The following is a 21,072-nucleotide window of genomic DNA, read 5'->3' as shown; positions in this document are numbered from 1 at the left end:
TGGCTTGGAGGCGGGTCCTACATGGGTGGAGATCAGCAGTGTCACCCAGAATTTGATAATGTTTGGAATAAAATATATATTTTTAAGAAGGGAAATAGAACATATCCATAGAACTACAGACCAGATGCATCAGTGGTTTGAAAGATATGGAATCTTTACACAAAAGCGTAAAAGAAAATCATAAAACTGAAAACAGAGTAAATAGCATGGATTTCAAAGGGAAGACCATGCTCAACATAGCTTATTGAAGTATCAGAAAGGATAAATGTAATGCAGTGGGCATAATGTCCATTGGTTTTCAAAAGATATTCAATAAGGCACCGTATATTAGAGTAATGGTTAAAACAAAGAACAAAGAAAAGTACAGCACAGGAACAGGCCCTTCGGCCCTCCAAGCCTGTGCCGACCATGCTGCCCGTCTAAACTAAAATTTTCTACACTTCCTGTGTCCGTATCCCTCTATTCCCATCCTATTCATGTATTTGTCAAGATGCCCCTTAAATGTCACTATCGACCCTGCTTCCAACACCTCCTCCGGCAGTGAGTTCGAGGTACCTACTACCCTCTGTATAAAAAGACTTGCCTTGTACATCTCCTCTAAACCTTGCCCCTCGCACCGTAAAGCTATGCCCAAAGCAATTGACCCCTCTACCCTGGGAAAAAGCCTCTGACTATCCACTCTGTCTATGCCCCTCATAATTTTGTAGACCTCTATCAGGTCGCCTCTCAACATCCGTCGTTCCAGTGAGAACAAACCGAGTTTATTCAACCGCTCCTCATAGCTAATGCCCTCCATACCAGGCAACATCCTGGTAAATCTCTTCTGCACCCTCTCTAAAGCCTCCACATCCTTCTGGTAGTGTGGCGACCAGAATTGAACACCATACTTCAAGTATGGCCTAACTAAGCTTCTATACAGCTGCAACATGACTTGCCAATTCTTATACTCAATGCCCCGGCTAATGAAGGCAAGCATGCCGTATGCCTTCTTGACTACCTTCTCCACTTGTGTTGCCCCTTTCAGTGACCTGTGGACCTGTACACCTAGATCTCTCTGACTTTCAGTACTCTTGAGGGTTCTACCATTCACTGTATATTCCCTCCCTGCATTCGGCCTTCCTAAATGCATTAAGGTCAGGGCATTTGAGGTCAGGGAGTCAAGTAGCAAAAAGGTAACAATCCAATAACAAATCAGAAAACAATCGGGGTTAAACGTACCCAAGACAGAAATGGAAAGTAATGTGTCGCAGGGATCTATTCTGGAACCACATGGCTCACAACTGATATAAATAAGGATTTTGAAAATTTGCTGAAGATACCAATTAGCTGATACAGACTGCAACAAAAATAAAAAGACATTAAAGACATTGCAAAATGTAAAATTAAAATTAATTTCTAAATAGATTAAGAATGATTGGATTGGATTTGTTTATTGTCACGTGTACCGAGCTATAGTGAAAAGTATTTTTCTGCGAGCAGCTCAACAGATCATTAAGTACATGGGAAGAAAAGGGAATAAAAGAAAATACATAATAGGGCAACACAGGGTATACAATGTATCTACAGAAGCACCGGCATCCGATGAAGCACACAGGGAGTAGTGTTAATGAGGTCAGTCCATAAGAGGGTAATTTAGGGGTCTGGTAACAGCGGGGAAGAAGCTGTTTTTGAATCTGTTCGTGTGTGTTCTCAGACTTCTGTATCTCCTGTCCGATGGAAAAAGTTGGAAGAGTGACTGAGGGCTCATATTTATCCACATTACACTGTTTCTGCCATGCATTTACCCACTCAATCAACTTGTCCAAATGACACGAAGGATCTTTGCATCCTCCTCACAGCTCACCCACCCACCGTGCTTGACTTCATCTGCAATTTTGGAGATAATACATCTAGTTCCCTCAATGACATAATTCATATTGTGAATAGCTGGGGTCTTGGCACTGAACCCTGCGGTACCCCACTATTCACTACCTGCCATTCAGCAAAAGACCCGGATACTCCTACTTTGCTTTCTGTCTGCCAACCAGTTTCTAGCCATCTCAATACACTATCCCAATTCCATGCACTTTGATTTTATTTTCCACTGATCAATTAAGTGGGACTTGCTGAAAACCTTCTGAAAGCCCAAATAAACCACATCTACTGGCTCCCCTTTGTCAACTCTGCCAGTTATATCCTCAAAGAATTCTAGTAATTTGCCAACCACTATTTCCCTTTTGTAAATCCGTACCGATGCTACCCGATCCTGCTATGCTTTCCAAGTGTTCTGCAATTAAATCTTTTGTCATTTTCCCTGCTATTGATGTCAGGCTGATTGGTCTACCATTTCCTGTTTTCTATCCATAGCGGGGTTACATTAGCTACCCTCCAATCCATAGGAACTGAGTCTATAGAATCCTGGAAGACGTCCACCAATGCATCCACTAGTTCTAGGGTCATTTTCTTCAATACTCTGATGTAAATTATCAGGCCCTGGGGATTCATCAGCATTCAATCCCATCAATTTCCCCACCATTTCCCTACTCATACCGATTTCCTTCAGTTCCTCCCTCTCACTAAACCCTGTGATCGTCAACATTTCTGGCATGTTAGTTGTGTCCTCCTTTGTGAAGACAGAACCAAAGTACATATTTAGTTGGTCAGCCATTTCTGTGCCCCGTATTAAATTCCCCATTTCTGACTGCAAGGGACCTACATTTGTCTTCACCACTCTTTTCCTCATCACATACCTACAGACGTTTTTAGTCAGTTTTCATGTTCCCCAAAAGCTGACTCTCGTATTCAATTTAGCTGTTCTTAATAATCCCTTTACAGTTTACATGGAGTGTAAACGGAATTGGGCCAAATCTTCTGTGGCTGTGCTGTAAATTTTATGTAAATCTACACTTCTAGTCCTATGTTCAAGCATTAGCAGAAAAGCATAGTATAGGACAGGTCATTCAGCCCCTTGAGCCTGCTCTGTCATTCAACGAGATCATGGCTGATCTGCGACGTAACTCCATATACCTGCCTTTGGCCCATGTCCCTTAATGCCTTTGCTAAACAAAAAAATTATCTATCTCCGATTTAAAATGAACTGATCTAGCATCAATTGCATTTTGTGGAAGAGAATTCCAAACTTTGACCACCCTTTGTATGTAGAATTGCTTCCTAACAACTCCCCTGAATAGTCTGGCCCCTAGAATCTTCAACCAGTGGAAACAATTTATCTTTATCTGCCCTGTCTTTTCCTGCTAATATCTTGAAGACTTCAATCAGATTGCCTCTCATCCTTCTAAATTGTAGAGAAAAGAGGTCTAATTTGTATAATCTCCTCATAACTTTACCCCTGGTATAATTCTTGTTAACCTACATTGCACTCGTTCCAAGACCAAAATATCCTTCCTAAGGCGTGATGCCCAGATTTGCTCTCAGTACTCCAAGTGGGGTCTAACCAGGGTTTTCTAAAGCTGTAGGATAACTTTTACATCCTTATACTCCAGCCCTCTAGATATAAAGATCAGGATTCCATTAGCCTTTTCTTTCTTGATTACTTTCTGGAATCAGTAAATCACATACAGAAAGATAGGAAGGGGCAGGAGAGACAGGATACATGGGGTTCAATGTGGAAGAAGCAAAACCGGTAAAATTCATTGAATGTTGTCAGAACCATGAGCAACACTCTCAAAAATGCATTTGCAAAATAAGCAGTGGTGCTCTGGAAATTATTCATTAAAAGTTGGGCATTAGAAGAAAATATCACAAAATGAGGCAAAAATATATTTAGTGATTGTGACACGATAAATGTGTTTTTTGTGTATTTTATTCTTCCTTTAAATAGTATTTATGGAAAATTCCATAAATGTTTCAAAGTGTTAACTTAGTATATTTTGTACAAAGCCTTAAAGTCAATTAGCTGTGTTATAAAAATTAAAATGAAGTCTTTAAATGAATAAGATAATGGCGAGAATTTAGCTTATTCAGAACCTTCCCACTTGCCAAGTTAAAATTGGGACCCATAATTCTTTATTAGCATATGCAGAGGCACAATTTTCCTCGAGACAAAGATGGAAAATAAAGAGATGAGCATGGCACATGTGCACAGCATCAGGAAAAGACAGCACATTTTCACATTTAAAAGAGTGCATGAACAAAGGATAACTTTGATTTACATAATGCCTTTCATAACCTGAAGATATTCTAACACACAAAGACTGCAAGACCATTAGAAATACGAACAGGAGTAGACTGCTCGGCCCCATGTGCTTTCTCCGCCATTCAATAGGATCATGGCTGATCCAACATTTCTAACTTTAGATCCAATTAAGAACTTTAAAGGGTTGTCACATTATTGTAATGCACAAAAGGGCAGCCTTTTAGTGAACAGCAAGCTCCCACAAATAATGTGATAATGGCCAGATAGGGGCTTTTCACAGTAACTTCATTTGAAGCCTACTTGTGACAATAAGCAATTTTCATTTTCATTTCATTTGAATCTGTTCTTGGGACAATGATTGAGGGCTAAATATTGGCAAGGACATTAGGCATAACTCCCTTGCTCCTTTATGAAATTGAACCATGGGATCTTTTACATTCACCCAGGAAGCAGATGGTATTTCACTTTAACATCTCATGCAAAACACATCACCTCTGACAGTATGGCACTGCAGTGTTAGCCTGGATTTTGTGCACACGTGTCTGGAATAGGGATTGAACCCTCAGCATTCTCACTCAGAAGCAAACGTGCTAACCCACAGCTGGCACATTGAGCAAGAGAAAGATAAGATTTCAAATCCACTTAAAGAAATCCAGTAAAGCAACTTTTTAGCGTGGAGGCCGTTGCTGCTGGAGGGAATCCCAAACCATCAACATCAAAAATCCTCATTTTCCAACAAAATGTGGGAGGGAAAACCAACAAAATAGGAGTTGTTAGATCAAGTTTATAGTTGCCGCAGGCAATAATCATGCATGTGCTGAGATCAGAGTCTGGTCTGTTCACTCCCCTCCATTCCTTTTCTCATCGAAGATCATAGAATCATAGAATTTACAGTGCAGAAGGAGGCCATTCAGCCCATCGAGTCTGCACCGGGTCTTGGAAAGAGCTCCCTACCCAAGCCCACACCTCCACCCTATCCCCATAACCCACTAACCCCACCCAACACTAAAGGCAATTTTGGACACTAAGGGCAATTTATCATGGCCAATCCACCTAACCTGCACACACACGGGGAGGATGTGCAGACTCAGCACAGACAGTGACCCAAGCCGGAATCGAACCTGGGATCCTGGAACTGTGAAGCGATTGTGTTATCCACAATGCTACCGTGCTGCCCATGTGAAAGTAAGGCCCAATCAGGAAAAGGAATCGACTAATTACAAGGCTTAGAGAATTCATCGAGAGGATCTCGATTAAAAAAAAACAGAAACACATTATGAAATGATTCCCAAGGTGCATTAACACTTTTACAGAAGGAAAAGAAAATGCTTACATTTAAAGCTTTTTATTTTCCATCCTTCACCATAATTGTTTTACAATACAAATATCACCTTGTGTATACACAAAACTACAGAAAAAAACATTTTTCACATAAAATACAGAATGGAGATCATATAATTTGCAATAAAAAACTATTTCTCACATTGGCAAATAGAGACTTCATTTTCACGACTTTTGATTTGGGCGAGACTACATGCATTATTTGCACAAATATAATAAAATTTATAGAAATAGAGTATCTCTGTAGCTGATTTACCAACTAACGGGTCAGAGGAGCATGGATACTTTGCTCGTGCATTAACCTCTGCACATAAATTTGTTTTTTTTTTGCTTTCATGTTATGACTTGATATTTAAGAAAAATGCAAAATCTGTAAAAAGGAAGTTGAAATACAACAGTTAGATTTGTTGTGTTGTATTTCCCATTTATATAATAAAATAATTTACCTGTACAGTAATATATCCAACAGGACATGCCCATAGTTAGTGAATTGAATATTACCGTTTTCTTTTATTTTGCACCCAATATCTCAAAGTATTCAAGACAAAGTGTGCACAAACATTAACTACAAAACTGAATGCTCACTGTTGAGCTTACATTTTGCAATTCTGCAACAGTTAATTATTAACTCAATACTCAAGGTAATATACATATAGGCTTTTTGGAGTTTTCATATACTATATCTGAGACCACCTACTGACCATACAATCAGGACAAGAAAAGGCACTAGAAAACAAACAATATCAGTCAAAATTTCCACCCAATGCTGATTTCATTCTTGCTATAGAAGGAGTCCACCATTATATGCAGACCTCACTTTTAAATAGTTGAAAAACTGTTTGTGTAGATTTTTTTTTTGCACTGCCACATTCATTTAACATAAATAACAAGAATGATTGCTATAAAACATTTTTGCACTTAAGTTGCTTTTGCCACATTGGCTCCAAAATGCAGTTTATTTGCAAACAGAACCCAATCCTTATTTATCAACCACCTTTAATATCTAAACATATCTAAGAAAATGGCTTTTAAGCCCAGTCTTTAGGGCAAGGATCATTAAAGATGAATTTCTGATTGAAAAAAAAAACAATTTATCCCAGACATCTTTGCCGACAAATGCTAAAGAAAACACTAGCAGACAGGACACAATTGCCACTGATGCAGTTAATATCAAATACAATTGAACGTGATTTTGTGTTTATGGCATATACCAAAGACAAAAAGACAATTAACTAAAGATTATACAGTGCATGTCAATCGTTTTTGTTCTACATAGTCCTTTGGAAAGATCACAGTGCTGACCAGTTAATTGGAACACGTCAGTAAAAGTGAATGTTGCAGGGCATGAGTTAGCAGAAAGTTCACTATGGCATCAGCTCAAGAGGAATTTTCAGCACTTTGCACAGTCCCTCAGATTATCTGGTGCTATGTATCCATTGCTAATCGGCTGTATTGAACTTTTCTACCAAAGAACCGTGATATGGATGACCAGGAAAGTGGCAAATGATATGTACGAGGTACAATTACTTGAACGTTGCTTTCCAAAAACCGAAAGAATTTATACCACCACACTTGGGATAGAAAATTAGTCTCGGAGGGCTCCTTTAATACCTGAAAAGAAAGATGTAAATATATTAATTAGATCATACTTGTGGAATAATTTACAAAAAGTAAACAGATAAGCACAAGTCAGGAGTTATATGACGAGAATGCACCAAGCCAACAAAATTGTCCTATCTTAGGCCTTTGCCTCACGCTTCTTTGAGGAAAAACACCTCTTTTGCAGGGTTGAAATGGCACTCCCTCTATCTGTACAAAAGTATATGTCACTGCATTTCATAATCTCTGCAAAATATTCTTCTACAGGAAGCTTTTATATCAAGTAAACTGTTGCAACAATACACTGGATCTTCCAATGTTTTACATCCAGTTAACCATCTCCTTCCTCATCTGCCAGAATATTTTTGAGAGAATCTCTCAGTAGGGGACAGCCAAATTTCTTTTTTTTTGGTACTTTAATTTTTATCTCCTTGGTCACTAAAATCAGATTATGCTTAATACTTGCATTACTTTTCATTCCTAAACCTAAATTACCATTAGGTATACAAGTATATGCAAGGTCTAAGTTATTGGGACTCTCAATGATGTCAATTTCGTATGTCTAACGTTTGGGGTGTGAGGTGGGGGAAGAAAGCAAGAGGGGGGACAGTGTGGAAGAGGTTAGAAGTTAAGTTAAGTTATAGTTTATTTTTAATTATCCATGCAAGTCCAGGTGCTTTTATAGAGATTGAAGGAGGACCAGTGTTGGAGTCATTGTCTAAGACTTGTGATACAGGAGACAGCAGTGAAGACCACTGAGTTTGTGAATGACCACCATGCCATTGCTCCCTAGAATAATCCAGTCGGTTCCATTTTCCGGTCCTGAGCCTGTGGCCCTGCAAGATTTTTCCATGATGTTCCCATCCAATTTCCTTTTGAAATCATTCCACCACCGTGGCAGGCAATGAGTTCCAGGCCATTACCAATTGCTGTGTAAAGAGTCATTTCTCATACTCTCCCCTATATCTCTCGTTCAAAACCTTAAATCTGTGTCCGCTAGTCCTCGTATTTTAAGCTACTGGAACAGCTATTCTTTGTGTACCTCAACTAAACCTGTCATATTCTTGTACACATCTGTCAGATCTCCCTCTCAATCTGCTTGCTCCAAGGAGAATAATGGCAGCTTCTCTAACCTAACCTTGCAGCTAAAGTCTCTCAAGCAGACATTCAAATCCTCGTGGAAAAGCTAAATGTTCTAGTCTTCCTTTTGGTTTTCTAAATACCTCCTGGTTCCAAGCGGGTTGCATTCTCAATCACAACCAGATCCTTTTGCAGAGATGATGAAATGCAGTGACATACTTCTGTACAGATAGAGGGAGCGGCATTTCAACCCTGCTAAAGAGATGTTTTTCCTCAAAGGAGCTTGAGACAAAGGAAGGTTCAAATAGAAGTTAACAATATTTCCAAAAATATTTACCATTTATACAAATTCAACACAAAATGTTCATAAGGAAAAAGACTAAATGGACTGGTCCATATTCAAGAACTCAGCGGCCAACCTCGCCAAGTATGCCACCACTGTCACAGACTTCATCAGTAAGTGGGTCGAAGGCGACATGCCAATGAAGGTAGTATGGCGTTCCCCAACCGGAAACAATGATTTAACAGGGAGGTCCACTCTCTACTGAAGTCCATGTCTAAGGTGTTCAAGACAGGTGACCCTAACCTATCCAAGAAATCCAGGTACTACCTCCGCAAAGCCATTAGGGACACCAAGAGACAATCCCAGACAACACGAGAGTGCCAGGCTAATGACACAGACTCTCGTCGGGTGTGGCAAAGCTTAAGCAATATAACGGGGCTACAAAGCAAAGCCGAGTAGAATCTCTGGCGACAGAGCCCGCCTCCCGATCAACTCGATTGGCAAGGTAGCACAGTGGTTAGCACTGTTACTTTACAGTTCCAGGATCCTAGGTTCGATTCCCGGCTTGGGTCACTGTCTGTGTGGAGTCTGCACCTTCTCCCAGTGTCCGCATGGGTTTCCTCCGGGTGCTCTGGTTTCCTCCCACAGTCCAAAGATGTGCAGATTAGGTGGATTGGCAATTTTAAAATTGCCCTTCGTGTCTAAAACAAAAAGCGTTGCTGGGTTATAGGGATAGGGTGAAGGTGTGGGCTCAAGTGGGGTGCTCTTTCCAAGCACCAGTGCAGACTCGATGGGCCAAATGGCCTCTTTCTACACTGCAAATTCTATGATTCTATGAATGCTATGTTCATTTCGAGCAGGAAGCCAATAAACCTTTGTCAACTGCCTCAACAACTTCACACATACCCATACCGACCGTCGCAGTTTCAAAGTCAGTGTGGCCTTCTCGAAAGTGAACCCATGGAAAGCAACGGGTCCTGACGGAGTCCCCGGTTGTGCACTGCGATCCTGCACAGACCAACCGGCAGGTATGTTTGCACACATCTTCAACCTCCCCTACTCTGTTCAGAGGTTCCCCCCTGCTTCAAGACGGCCACTACCATACCGGTGCCGAAAAAGAACCAGGCAATGTGCCTCAATGACTATTGTCCGGTGGCATTGACATAGGTCATAGAATTTACAGTGCAGAAGGAGGCCGTTCGGCCCATTGAGTCTGCACCGGTCCATGGAAAGAGCACCCTACTTAAGCCCATGCCTCCAGCCCAGCCCGTAACCCAGTAAATCATCTAACCTTTTGTACACCAAGGGGCAATTTAGCATGGCCAAGCCACCTAAGCTGCATTTTTCGACTGCGGCAGGAAACCCACGCAGACAGAAGAAGAAAGTGCAAACTCTGCAGTCACCCGACGGTGGAATTGAATCCGGGTCCCTGGAGCAGCAGTGCTAACCACTATGCCACCCACTATCATTATGACATCTATCATTATGACATCTATCATTATGACATTTATCTTCATGAAGTGCTGTGAGAGGATAGTCATGAGACACATCAACTCCATACTTCCAAATTGCGTTGATTCACTGCAATTTGCATACCGCCAGAGCAGACGCCATCTCCCTGGCGCTACACTCACCCTTGGAGCATCTCGACAACATGGACTCCTCCTACATCAGACTCCTATTCATTGACTACAGCTTCGTCTTCAACACCATAATCCCAAGCTCATATCCAAACTACAAACTTAGGACTTGGTCCCTCCCTCTGCAACTGGATTTTCAATTTCCTGGCGCATAGACCACAATCAGTAAGGATAAACAGCGACACCTCCTCCATGATAGTCTTCGATAGCGGGGCCCTGCAAGGCAGTGCACTTAGCCCCCTACTATACTTCCTATATACACACACACGACTGTGTGGCAAAACTTGGCTCCAACTCCATCTGCAAGTTTGATGATGTAGTGAGTCGGATCTCAATCTTGAACAACGATGAATCAGAGTACAGGAGGGAGATAGAGAATCTATTTGCGTGGTAGAACGTCAACAACCTCTCCTTCAACATCAACAGAACTAGGGAGTTGGTCATTGACTTCAGAAAGCAAAGTATCATACACACCCCTCGGTCTATATTAATGGTGCCGAGGTGGAGATGGTTGACAACTTCAAATTCCTATGTGTGCACATACCAATGATCTTGTCCTGGTCCACCCATGCCGGCGCCACGACCGAGAAAACATAACAGCACCTATACATCCTCAGGAAAATAAGGAAATTCGACATGTCCACATTGACTCCTACCAATTTTTACAAATGCACCATGGAAAGCAATCTATCTGGCTGCATCATAGCTTGGTATGGCAACTGCTTGGCCCAAGACCGTAAAAAGCTACAGAAGGTTGTGAACACAGCCAGTTCATCATGGAAAACCACCTCCCACTCATTGACTCTATCTACACCTCCCACCACGTTGGGAAAGCGGGTGGCATGATCATAGACACCCCCCACCCAGGATATTCTCTCTTCCAAACTCTTCCATTGGGCAGAAGATACAAGTCTGAGAACATGCACTAACAGATCCCAAAACAGTTTCTTCCCCGCTGTTAACAGACTCCTGAATGACCCTCTAAATGGACTAAACTGTTCTCTCCACACATCTTCTCTACTGTTGTACCTCCACATCCAGCATATTTCACCCGATGTCTATGACCATTAATTTACATTGTCTATTTATCATTTGTCTTATGTTTTTCATGTATAGAACAATCTGCCTCGGTACACGTGACAATAAATCTAAATCTAAATGTTAGATAGTCCTCACACATATACTTGTTCGAACGAGTAATTAGGGTCGTTCACTGAAAGAACAATCCAGCACTTTCTCACTTTGCGCCAAACACGATCTTCAAATTCTGGCCAACCTGGCTTCATATTTTAAATTTTCACCAGAGACATATTACTGTACACAATCATGTAAATATATTGAAAGTTTAGGTTATTGAGAAGGGAGGTTGAAAGTTAATGCCATTTTAACTGTGAATTGCTGCACTAAATGATATGGTGGACTACATGGAGAGCAGGCTCACCTGCTCCTGGGATGAATGCCGCTCTATTCTGGACTCTCCACTGCTATTCACATCCCTCCAGGTCATACTCTCTTCTCTCTGGCTCTCAATCTCCCACTTCCCCTCCGTGTGTGCAGTGGTAGCAGCATGTGAAAGAGTCAGCACACATTAAAAATCAAGATTTCCTAAAGTGGGAGCTAAGGCGACTTGATCATGCATATTACATATGTGGATAATAGATTTTTGTTTAAATTAAAGGTTTCTTAGTTTAAATGTAGGACATCTTATACCAGATGTACAGCATTTACTCTGCAAGGTCAAAACCAGGGCCATTTCAGTTTCTGGCCCATTCAGCTTATATCCCACAGTAGAAAACAAATACAACATCCCAAGCATTCTCTTAGAAAGCAGCATTATTCAATTTGTCCATAGCTTGCATAGAGCCTGAATCAGGCCTGGATTGACCCACACAAAATTGGCATTTCAAAGAGGACAAATTTTTATATACCTACGAGGCTGAGCTTTTATTTAAACATTCCAAGAATAAACTATGCTACCAATATATCGATTCCACAAGCAAGAAGTTACCTGTTGGTTGGCCATGGTATGGTACCACCAAAAAAGACGTGTAGTGATATAATATGCCACCACTACATCCACAGTGTAGTGGTCATGTGCGAGAAGAATGCAGAAAACCCCAACAATACTGAGAATCCAGCAAGACCAGTGATACCACCACCATTGCTTTGGAGAATCTGAAAGAAACAAAATTGAAACTTATCATTTACAGTAATGCTGGCAGTCTGAAACAGAATCACTTGAAGTTTCATAGTACCTTTAAAGTAATAAGTGAATTAAACAAATATGTCAGAGCCCTTTATAGGGTGAGATTATAGCAGATAGCAAAGATTTGAGCCAAGAAAGAGATTCAAAAGAGTCTTAAAAGAGAAAACCATGGTAAAGGCAGAGAGACACTTAGAGAGGGAATTGCAGAATTTAAGGCAGCCAAAAGTGTGGTCATCATTTTCATTCTTGATCTCCGGAAGAAGGGAGCCTCAATTGGAAGGCCCCAACTCCTGGCCTACTCCTCAACACAAAGATCGCACTCTCCAACTCCTGACCCCCAAGACATCCCCTACCCATCCGCCCTGGTACCCCTTTAACTGCATTTCAGTCCCTGCACTGAGCGTCTCTTCGTACCACTGAAGCGCAGTGCCTGAAGAGCTGTTGGCCAATTCGATTGGAACAGGACTGGAGTCCAAGGGCGGATGGAAGTCCTGCCTCCTGCCAATTGCTGAGCATTCACCATCCTGATGTGACCAAATGGCCACCTAAGATCGTGTCCTGCAAAGGATGCTGGGAAATTTAGCTAAGTAAAGGACAAGCAGTCTGCAGTTTAAATAAACATTGATGAGCAAGCTGCAGCCTAGACATCGCAATACACAGGAAAAAGGCCATCTCCAAGAATAATAGAAATATCCAGTCAATCACACTGGTTTACCAGACATAGTGGCACCTAAACTCCTTATTTGGAAAGCCTACATGCCTCCAACACTTGCAGGCATGGGCTCAGAGTGCCCACCCCAAAATCGATGCGCAGCCCCTGATTGGACTTGATCAATCAGGGTAATTGAACTCCGATCAATTGATTGGCAATGACCCAGAGACCGGCCAAAAGTGGCGTGAAATCCAAGCAGGCGCTGCACCACCTAAAAAGCTCTCTCTGCAGCAGTACGCAACAGCAACAAAACAACGGTGACCTCCAGTGGCCACCACAAAGAGGACCATCACGCCACCAAACAGAAGGAAGGCCAGAGCCAGAGTATCAGACCAGACCAAGGACCGAACATCGAGGACAGAAGTCGAATATAGATAAAGGCCTTTGTGTGTCTGGGTACTAGCTAGTCACTCTGAAGTGAAGTTAAGTTAAGTTAAGTTAAGTTAAGGTCTAGTATGAACTTTAGTACTCTGTAAAATAACTTGCGTTGGATGGTGTGATTGACTAACATTGTGCGATACTATTTGATTAAACAAAGCCAGCTTGCAGTCATTTGTCCACCGCATACGGCTAAAGACACACTGCATAGCAACACTGAAAATTCAGGTCTTGAAGAATATTACATGAAAAATGTCAATTCACAAGGTAACTATTTATACTGAAATAATTAATCAGGTACCACCAATATCTTCTAACATTTCACTCGCATGACAGTGCTTCCACCATCACACCATATTGCAGAAGCTGATTTTTGTAAATATTTTGAAAATCTGCAGAGGGATTAGTCACTGGTGGTGTTACTCACTGGAAGTTTGAAATCTAGAGTGCTAACTTGCAATATTTATCAGTGTTTCACACCAAATACAGCTATTCTTTGACCAGTGCTGTATTACAAATTGACTGAACCAATCTATCACATGACTGACAATTTTGTATATCTTGATACAGGACTAAACAGATATTTAGAGATATAAGATTTATCCTATCCTCCTATGTCGCAACTTTGTATATCTCTTTTCAAAAAACTGTCAGTAATAGTGTTTTCTTTCTTCCAATGGTTAATATCCAGTATTTATTACAATTCCCTTCTCTTTCCAAAATCAATTTTTCCATTACAAACGTAATTACAGAAGATTTTTCTCACACTTACTCCCCAATGGATTTGTAATAAATCAGTTCAATTTGGTTTCTAATGCACCCATAAGTGATCTAGTTAAGGTTGTGAAAGACACCCCAAGTAACTACATTGTAGATCCCTTTACCACTTTACAATCATGACCCCTCTACGACATTCAACACTAATGCCAACTCTGGTTTTTCTCCATTGTGTGTCTGTAAGTCTACTTCCACAGTTTGGCTCTCATACGGTCTCATTTCTATCAATACCAACCAAATCACTACGATACATATGACCATAAGAAATAGGAGTGGGCCATTTGACCCTTTGCACATGCTATACCTATCAAGGAGATGATGGGTCATCTGACTGTGGCCTTAACTCCACTTTCCTGCCTGATCCCTTAACTCTCAAGACTTCCTTGTCAATCAAAAATCGACCTAACTCGGTCTTGAACATTCAATGACCCAGTCTTCAATGCTCGCTGGGGAAGAGCATTCCTTCGACAATTTGCCTATGCAGCAGAGTCCCTTCTCACGTATCCCAAGGCTTCATCATTCTTCATCGCCCGTTCATCATTTGCATCAAGCTGGGGTTAGTTCATTGTGGTACACTCACTCCTGCTTAAACACTAAATCAGGATTTTAACTCAATCTAGGCAGGTAGTACAGTGATTATTACATTGTTGGAGGTGCTGCTGCCCTTTTGAAATATCCCATAATACCAACACCTTTTCTAATCAATACCAAAAGCAGACCAGCTGGCCTTTAATCGCACTGTTTGTGGTATTTTGCAGTTGCAGAATGGTGACTGCACTTGCTGCGCACTGTACTTCAAAATGTACTTAATTGCGCTTTCATGAGACATTTGACCTAAAAAGGTTGAGAATTGAAAATATTTGATACTCTGGTTTTCCCATTTTAAAAATGACAAGCAAAATGTCCCAAGGCATTGAAAGTCGATAATAGATCATTTTTATTTGACAACCGCTCAGCTCCCATCACCTTGAAACCTTTCCCTTTTCTCATGCTTGCGACAACAAACACCTGGACAACAATGCACTTCAGAGAAAAAAGGCAACTGGTTCAAGCCGAGGAATGGAAGAAAGGTGGCAACAGAGTAAGGAGAAAAGGTTTCGTCAACAGCTAGAGAAAAGGAAGAGCGAGAGCCCAAGAGAGTCACAATAATTAAGAGGAAGAACAACAGAATGAAAGCAAAAAAAGAAGCAGAATGGGGGGGGGGGGGGGGGGGGGGGGGGCAAGGCATGTGTGTGTGGTGGTGGAAAGAGGAGAGAAAATAGTGTGCAAAATGAGGCTCGGTTGTCACTCTGATCCCTTGGTCTGAGACCACTCTGTCTATGGATTCCTAGGCAAGGTCCAAGTCCATCCTCCAAGTCCAACATCCACATGTGCTGCATCCAAGAATGGTCACAGTTAAGAGCGGGGGTTCTGGCTGTTTTATTCTCCTCTCTGTCAGTCGAGACTAACTAACTGTAAAAGCTCTCAATGCTGTCCGTTCTGAATGAACCATTTTCACACAGATCAGGATTAAGGCTGGGTTATTTTACATGTGCACATTTATATACCAGTTTGCTGAATAGTTTAAAATAATTTCTTCACTTAACTGGTAGAGTCTCATACATGTATTTTCGCGAAATAAATAAAAAGTTATTAAAGTTTGCCTAACTTGAACAGTTGAACCAGGATCTCAAAATGGAACGTCATTGTCAAAATGAAGGGCGGGATTTACCGACAAACCCGCCACGTGTTTTTCGGTGGCAGAGGCAGCCCGCCAGTGGGATTTACCGACCCCATATCAACAAGATTTACCGGTGACTGCACCCCTCGTCACCGGGAAAGGCATGCACCGGCATGGGACTCCTCCCGCCAGTAGACAGTGACCGGAGTTAATGAAAACTTGCTTGGAGAATATTAATGGTTTAAAAACACAGAGCACAGCAGAGAATAACACTGGGTTTCATTTTCAATATTATAAATCAATCTACATATTACTGTGATGCGACACTCCATGGATACTCACGCAATACAAGTGTTCAGAGTTCTGCTTTCAAAATTACATAGTTGACCAATTAAAAAATAAACAAACTGTCCACGCTATTACTAAAATACCATTTTGATGAAAGCAAAAGATTTCAACTGTTTTTTAAAATCTACAGTCACATAAAAAATTTTTTGGAGCGAGGAAACAACCATTGATGGAAATGTTTGAAAAGGACATATAAACGTACCCATAAAAAAAATAGGAGCATGGTTGTGGTTCCTTATACAATACCATAAGATACAGGAGCAGAATTAGGCCATTCAGCCCATTGAGTCTGCTCTGTCATTCAGTCATGGCTGATGTTTATAACCTTAGGAGAATCCTGAATTACGACTCCCAAGTCCCTTTGTGCTTCGATTTCCAAAGCCTTTTCCATTAGAAAGTAGTCTATGCCTCTATTCTTTCTGCTAAAGTGCATAACTACATTTTTCCACATTGTGTTCCATCTGCCACTTCTTTGCCCACTCCCTTAGCTTATTCAAGTTGTTCTGCAGCATTCTTCAACATTAGAAATGTTAGGAATGACAAAAAGATCAACATGGCAGAATATTAGACACAATGTTGAGGTTCCCCAAGCTAATTTGTCCTCAAATTATAAACTTCTTATGCAACCTATATGAATTTAAATGGTGAGGTCTGAATGTAGAACCATTTGGTACCAAATCTACACTATTAGATCACTTTCAAGTTCAACATATCTGACATCAAACTGCAAGGTTCATTAAGACCACAAGGAGGATAAATAACAGTAAACAGAATATTGGGTGCAATAGGATACATTTTTTTCCCAAATTAGAATTTAAGGTACATTGCAGATCTTGTAGCATTAATATGCCAGCAATTTATTTTGAAACTGGTGTGGATGTGGGTAGTCTGCTCCGTGGACAGCCAATTCCACTTTGGGATGCATTTAACATGTTCAATGTGCAAAAAAACTAGTGAGTAGCCAAATCTTTATCAGTTTAAACCTATTTACATTCGACAGAGACCCATGACCTTATACTGTTACACATATTAAGAGAAAGCTTGCACTGAAAAACTGCAATATCAAGAAATGCTCCCTACTGTCAGTGAATGCAGGGTATACAATTTCCCTTATTCCATCAAATGTGGGATCTAAATCTGTTATAAGCAAACACGTGTCAAAGCACTTGGATCTATGGTTCTGTGACCCTTCAGTGCCCCCCATCCAGCTAGGCATGAAGGATCAGTGAACTATACCATGAAAGAAGCACAAATATGCTCAAAATTCAAAAAGAAAAATATTCAACGTAAATTTTGAAAATGGCAGAAACTTACACTCTTTGATAAATAAGTAGGTGAGTGTTAGCATAACAGTGTGGCCACTGTACAGGTAGTCTCCACACATGGTGTGCGCCCCTGTGATTGACAGCCCACCTCCAGCTATCATCTTCATAATTCTCCTAAACTGTGCTTCCACATCTCCAAACAGCTGCAAAATGAGAAAGAAAAACAATGTCTTAAATCAAACTGAAATAAAATTACTAGGACTAATCAAATGTTATAACATGGAAAATGTGAAGTTACTTGGTTCTTGCAAAAGACTGCCGTGAACCACAACAAACTATTTTTCATTGTGCTGTCCACAGCAACTTTGCTCCAATGAAAGACACAGTTGGGAGTGTTCAAAGGGGGGTATCCTCTGGTGTGGTAAGACCTTTAATGGTCCGGGACTCGTGTACGATCGTTCTGAAGTTAACAGCTACAAATATGACACCACGCTATCTGGTTCCTTCCCCAGAAGTAGGTTCTTCACTTTGTTTATCCGAATAAACAGGTTGCTGGTTCAGCATGTGACAAGATGCGCTCTAGTAAGCCTCAGAAACCATCTCAAAAGGCAGTTCCTTGCAGTGCGTGATCACAACTCTCTTCAGTTGCTGGTCTCAGAATGTATGACATGAGCTTTACTGGATTTTTGTTTGATTTGCAGACTGCAACACAGGACAGGGTTAAAAAGACAATGTGCTAATATATATATATATATATTTTTTTTAAAAACAGCTTTCACATGCTCTTCAGATATACTGTGACTTGAAACGTCCAAAGTATTCAAATCAATCCAATTTTTATATTTATGTGGCTCTGATTTTGACTGATAATGTTTCTGGGACTGGGACAAAGAAACAAATTATAAAATTTGGTGAAAAGGAAGAAATGCCTCGGATCAAATGTTTGGAAAATCAGTGCAATTAATGTGACATCACCAAGAATAGATCTGATTTCTGAAACACAAAAGAAGGAAAATTTCAACTTTGTGTTCAGCATATATTTAATAAATATTCAGCATTCAGATATTCATATGAAGTATGTAACATATGCCCTTCACAAAATGACAATTTACTGCAAGACAATAATCCTGTCCTAAAATATACTTGGGAGTGGAAAAGTAAATATGCGTAGCCATTGAGAGATAAATTTGTAGCTTTTGAAAGGAGGAGGCAATAGTTCACCCCAATTGGAAGAGAAATTAACTGATGAGCCTGGTCATATTTCCGTAACATTCTCGATCACTTCAGATTTTAAAAGGATCATTTTTTCTTTTTGATTAAAGCCACTATCCTAACATTTGATCCATTTCACTTTGTAGAACAGCATGTGAAAGAATTGGCCTTCACAGTATTCTCGATTGCATAGTGCTGGAATAAGGGAAGGATGCAGATTTCTGCTTTAACAAACAACTCTAAGGATAGAGTTAAATCCCATTACTAAAACGGACTCCCATAAATTGGGCAATTTGTAAACTAGCTCCAGAACAAGAAAAATTACCATGGATGCTGCTGAATGTCCTGCAGGGAAGGAAACCTGATCTGGGTTATGTGATTCACTCTTTATATCCTCTAAAATTGCCCAACAAGCTGTATAATTGTGAAACAAACACAAGGTGGTCAACAATTCCTTCTCGGGGAAACAGGGGGCTGGCAATAAGAACAGCCTTGCCAGCCATTCAAAGTACAAACTCAAATGAAATCTAGGGCCTCAGCATGACTCACCCGTTATCATGATTGTTTTAATGGATGCGTGCTAATTTCTTCTTGCATGCAATCTCATTTAATCATATCTTATCACCTCTAGGATTCAACGGACAACGGTGATTATATAACCTTTCAAATATATGTGGTGTCTGCGTGGTTTCCCTCCGGGTCCTCTGGTTTCCTTCCACAAGTCCCGAAAGAGTGCTTGTTAAATGAATTGGACATTCTGAATTCTCCCTCTGTGTACCCGAACAGGCGTTGGAGTGTGGAAACTAGGAGTTTTTCATAGTGCTCCATTGTAGTGTTAATGTAAGCCTACTTGTGACACTAATAAAGATTATCATGTTTTAAAATATTTTCGCTGGCTGAAAATTATGTGGCTATTCTGTTGATCTTCCTTTTCAGCAGACTCAATAGCTGCTAAGTTGATGTCATTCAGGGTATTCAATTTCCAAATATTCAAAAGAGATATAATCACAGAATTACCGTGCAGGAGGCAGCCATTTAGCCCATCATGTCTGCACCAACTCTCCAAACAGGCATTACGACTTAGTGCCATTCCCCTGCCTTTTCCCTGACCCCATGCACAGAACCAATCATCTAATCCCCTCTTGAATGCCTTGATTTAAGCAGCCTCCACCACACTTCGAGGCAGAGCATCCCAGACCCAAACCATTCACTGTGTCAAAACGACACACATTACCTTCCTCCATCGCCACTTGATCCCAAGACTGGTTGCAACTCAACAGACTACTGAGCAGACCTTGATGCAGGTAAAACTGAAGCCCATTATTTTGATTTGCTGTTGATCCTTATAGCTCCACGGCTTTCAACACCACTGGTCAAGCCTGATGCTGCAAAACCTAGCCATAACTGCAATTTTGAGTTGACTTCCTTAGCCTTTACCAGCTTCTTTATCAAAACCACCTTTTCCACTATTGAAACATTTCCCACATCAGCCTCAAATCTCCCCCATGGTCACCAACGTTCTAAACCACACACTTACTACAGAAAGCCCGATTTCTTTCATGTGTTCCAGCTGGCCTCCCCATTTCCATCTGCATGAACTACGGCTCAAAGAGTGATGAACTTGCATCTATGTAATATGTCTCTTATCTAATCAAGATATCCCAAAGCACTTCAAGGCTACTGAAATAATTTTGGAAGTTTAATCACTGTTGGACTTTAGAAAAAGAATTGGCAACCAATTTGCACATATGATCTCAAACAACAACAAGGTGAATGACTAATCTGTCCTGATCTTGGTAGAGGGATATACATTGGTAAAATTATCACTCTTTTGCGATTAGTGCTATTTGATCTTCCGTCCACCTTTCTGCACCTCATCCAGAGAACAGCACCTCCCAACAATGCAACATTTCAACAGCACCAAATGTCAGCATGTGTCAGCTTACATTTCTGGATTGGGACTGTCTTAATAACCTTCAGATTCGGAGGCAAGAGTGCGATTACGACCTCAAAGTCACTGCCAATATCAATATCACCCATTTAAAGTTGCACACTCTACTAAGCTAGCTGCATGTGGAACCTGCCGATCAATTTCAAAACTTTGACATTAACTTTGCAGTACCCAAGGGCAGCACTGTGGCACAGTGGTTAGCATTGTTGCCTACGGCGCTGAGGACCCGGGTTCGAATCCCGGCCCTGGGTCACTGTCCCTGTGGAGTTTGCACATTCTCCCCGTGTCTGCGTGGGTTTTGTCCCCACAACCCAAAAGATGTGCAGGATAGGTGGATTGGCCACACTAAATTGCCCGTTAATTGGAAAAAATAATTGGGTACGCTAAATTTTTTTTAAAACTTTGAAGTACCTCCATGAACTTGCCCCAATTTGGCGACTTTCTTCGGCCTTGGTTCCACTTGCACACTTACTCCTTGGATAACT

The 21,072-nt window shown here is 40.9% G+C and overlaps 1 protein-coding gene across 13 annotated transcripts in view; it reads right to left on the bottom strand.

Annotated features, from left to right (window-relative positions):
• Positions 1-5,464: 5,464 nt before the first annotated feature.
• sgms1 (sphingomyelin synthase 1) overlaps positions 5,465-21,072 on the bottom strand; it is a 162,862-nt gene continuing 147,254 nt past the window's right edge. For 10 of the 13 annotated variants that reach the window (XM_038821273.1, XM_038821274.1, XM_038821275.1 and 7 more), the window contains 4 exons: positions 17,474-17,627; positions 12,087-12,253; positions 11,520-11,657; positions 5,465-7,087 (listed from right to left, as the gene is read on the bottom strand). In XM_038821273.1, the coding sequence (XP_038677201.1) occupies positions 6,902-7,087; positions 11,520-11,657; positions 12,087-12,253; positions 17,474-17,627 (645 nt within the window). In that variant the 3' untranslated portion in view covers positions 5,465-6,901. The remainder of the gene's footprint in view (positions 7,088-11,519; positions 11,658-12,086; positions 12,254-17,473; positions 17,628-21,072) is intronic. The other 3 variants (XM_038821279.1, XR_005463694.1, XM_038821280.1) reach the window with 3 other exon arrangements.

Source organism: Scyliorhinus canicula, chromosome 16 (assembly GCF_902713615.1).
Source record: "Scyliorhinus canicula chromosome 16, sScyCan1.1, whole genome shotgun sequence".
NCBI lineage: Eukaryota > Metazoa > Chordata > Chondrichthyes > Carcharhiniformes > Scyliorhinidae > Scyliorhinus > Scyliorhinus canicula.
The sequence above is the reverse complement of the archived record's forward strand: the minus strand, read 5'-3'. Positions and strand labels throughout refer to the sequence as shown.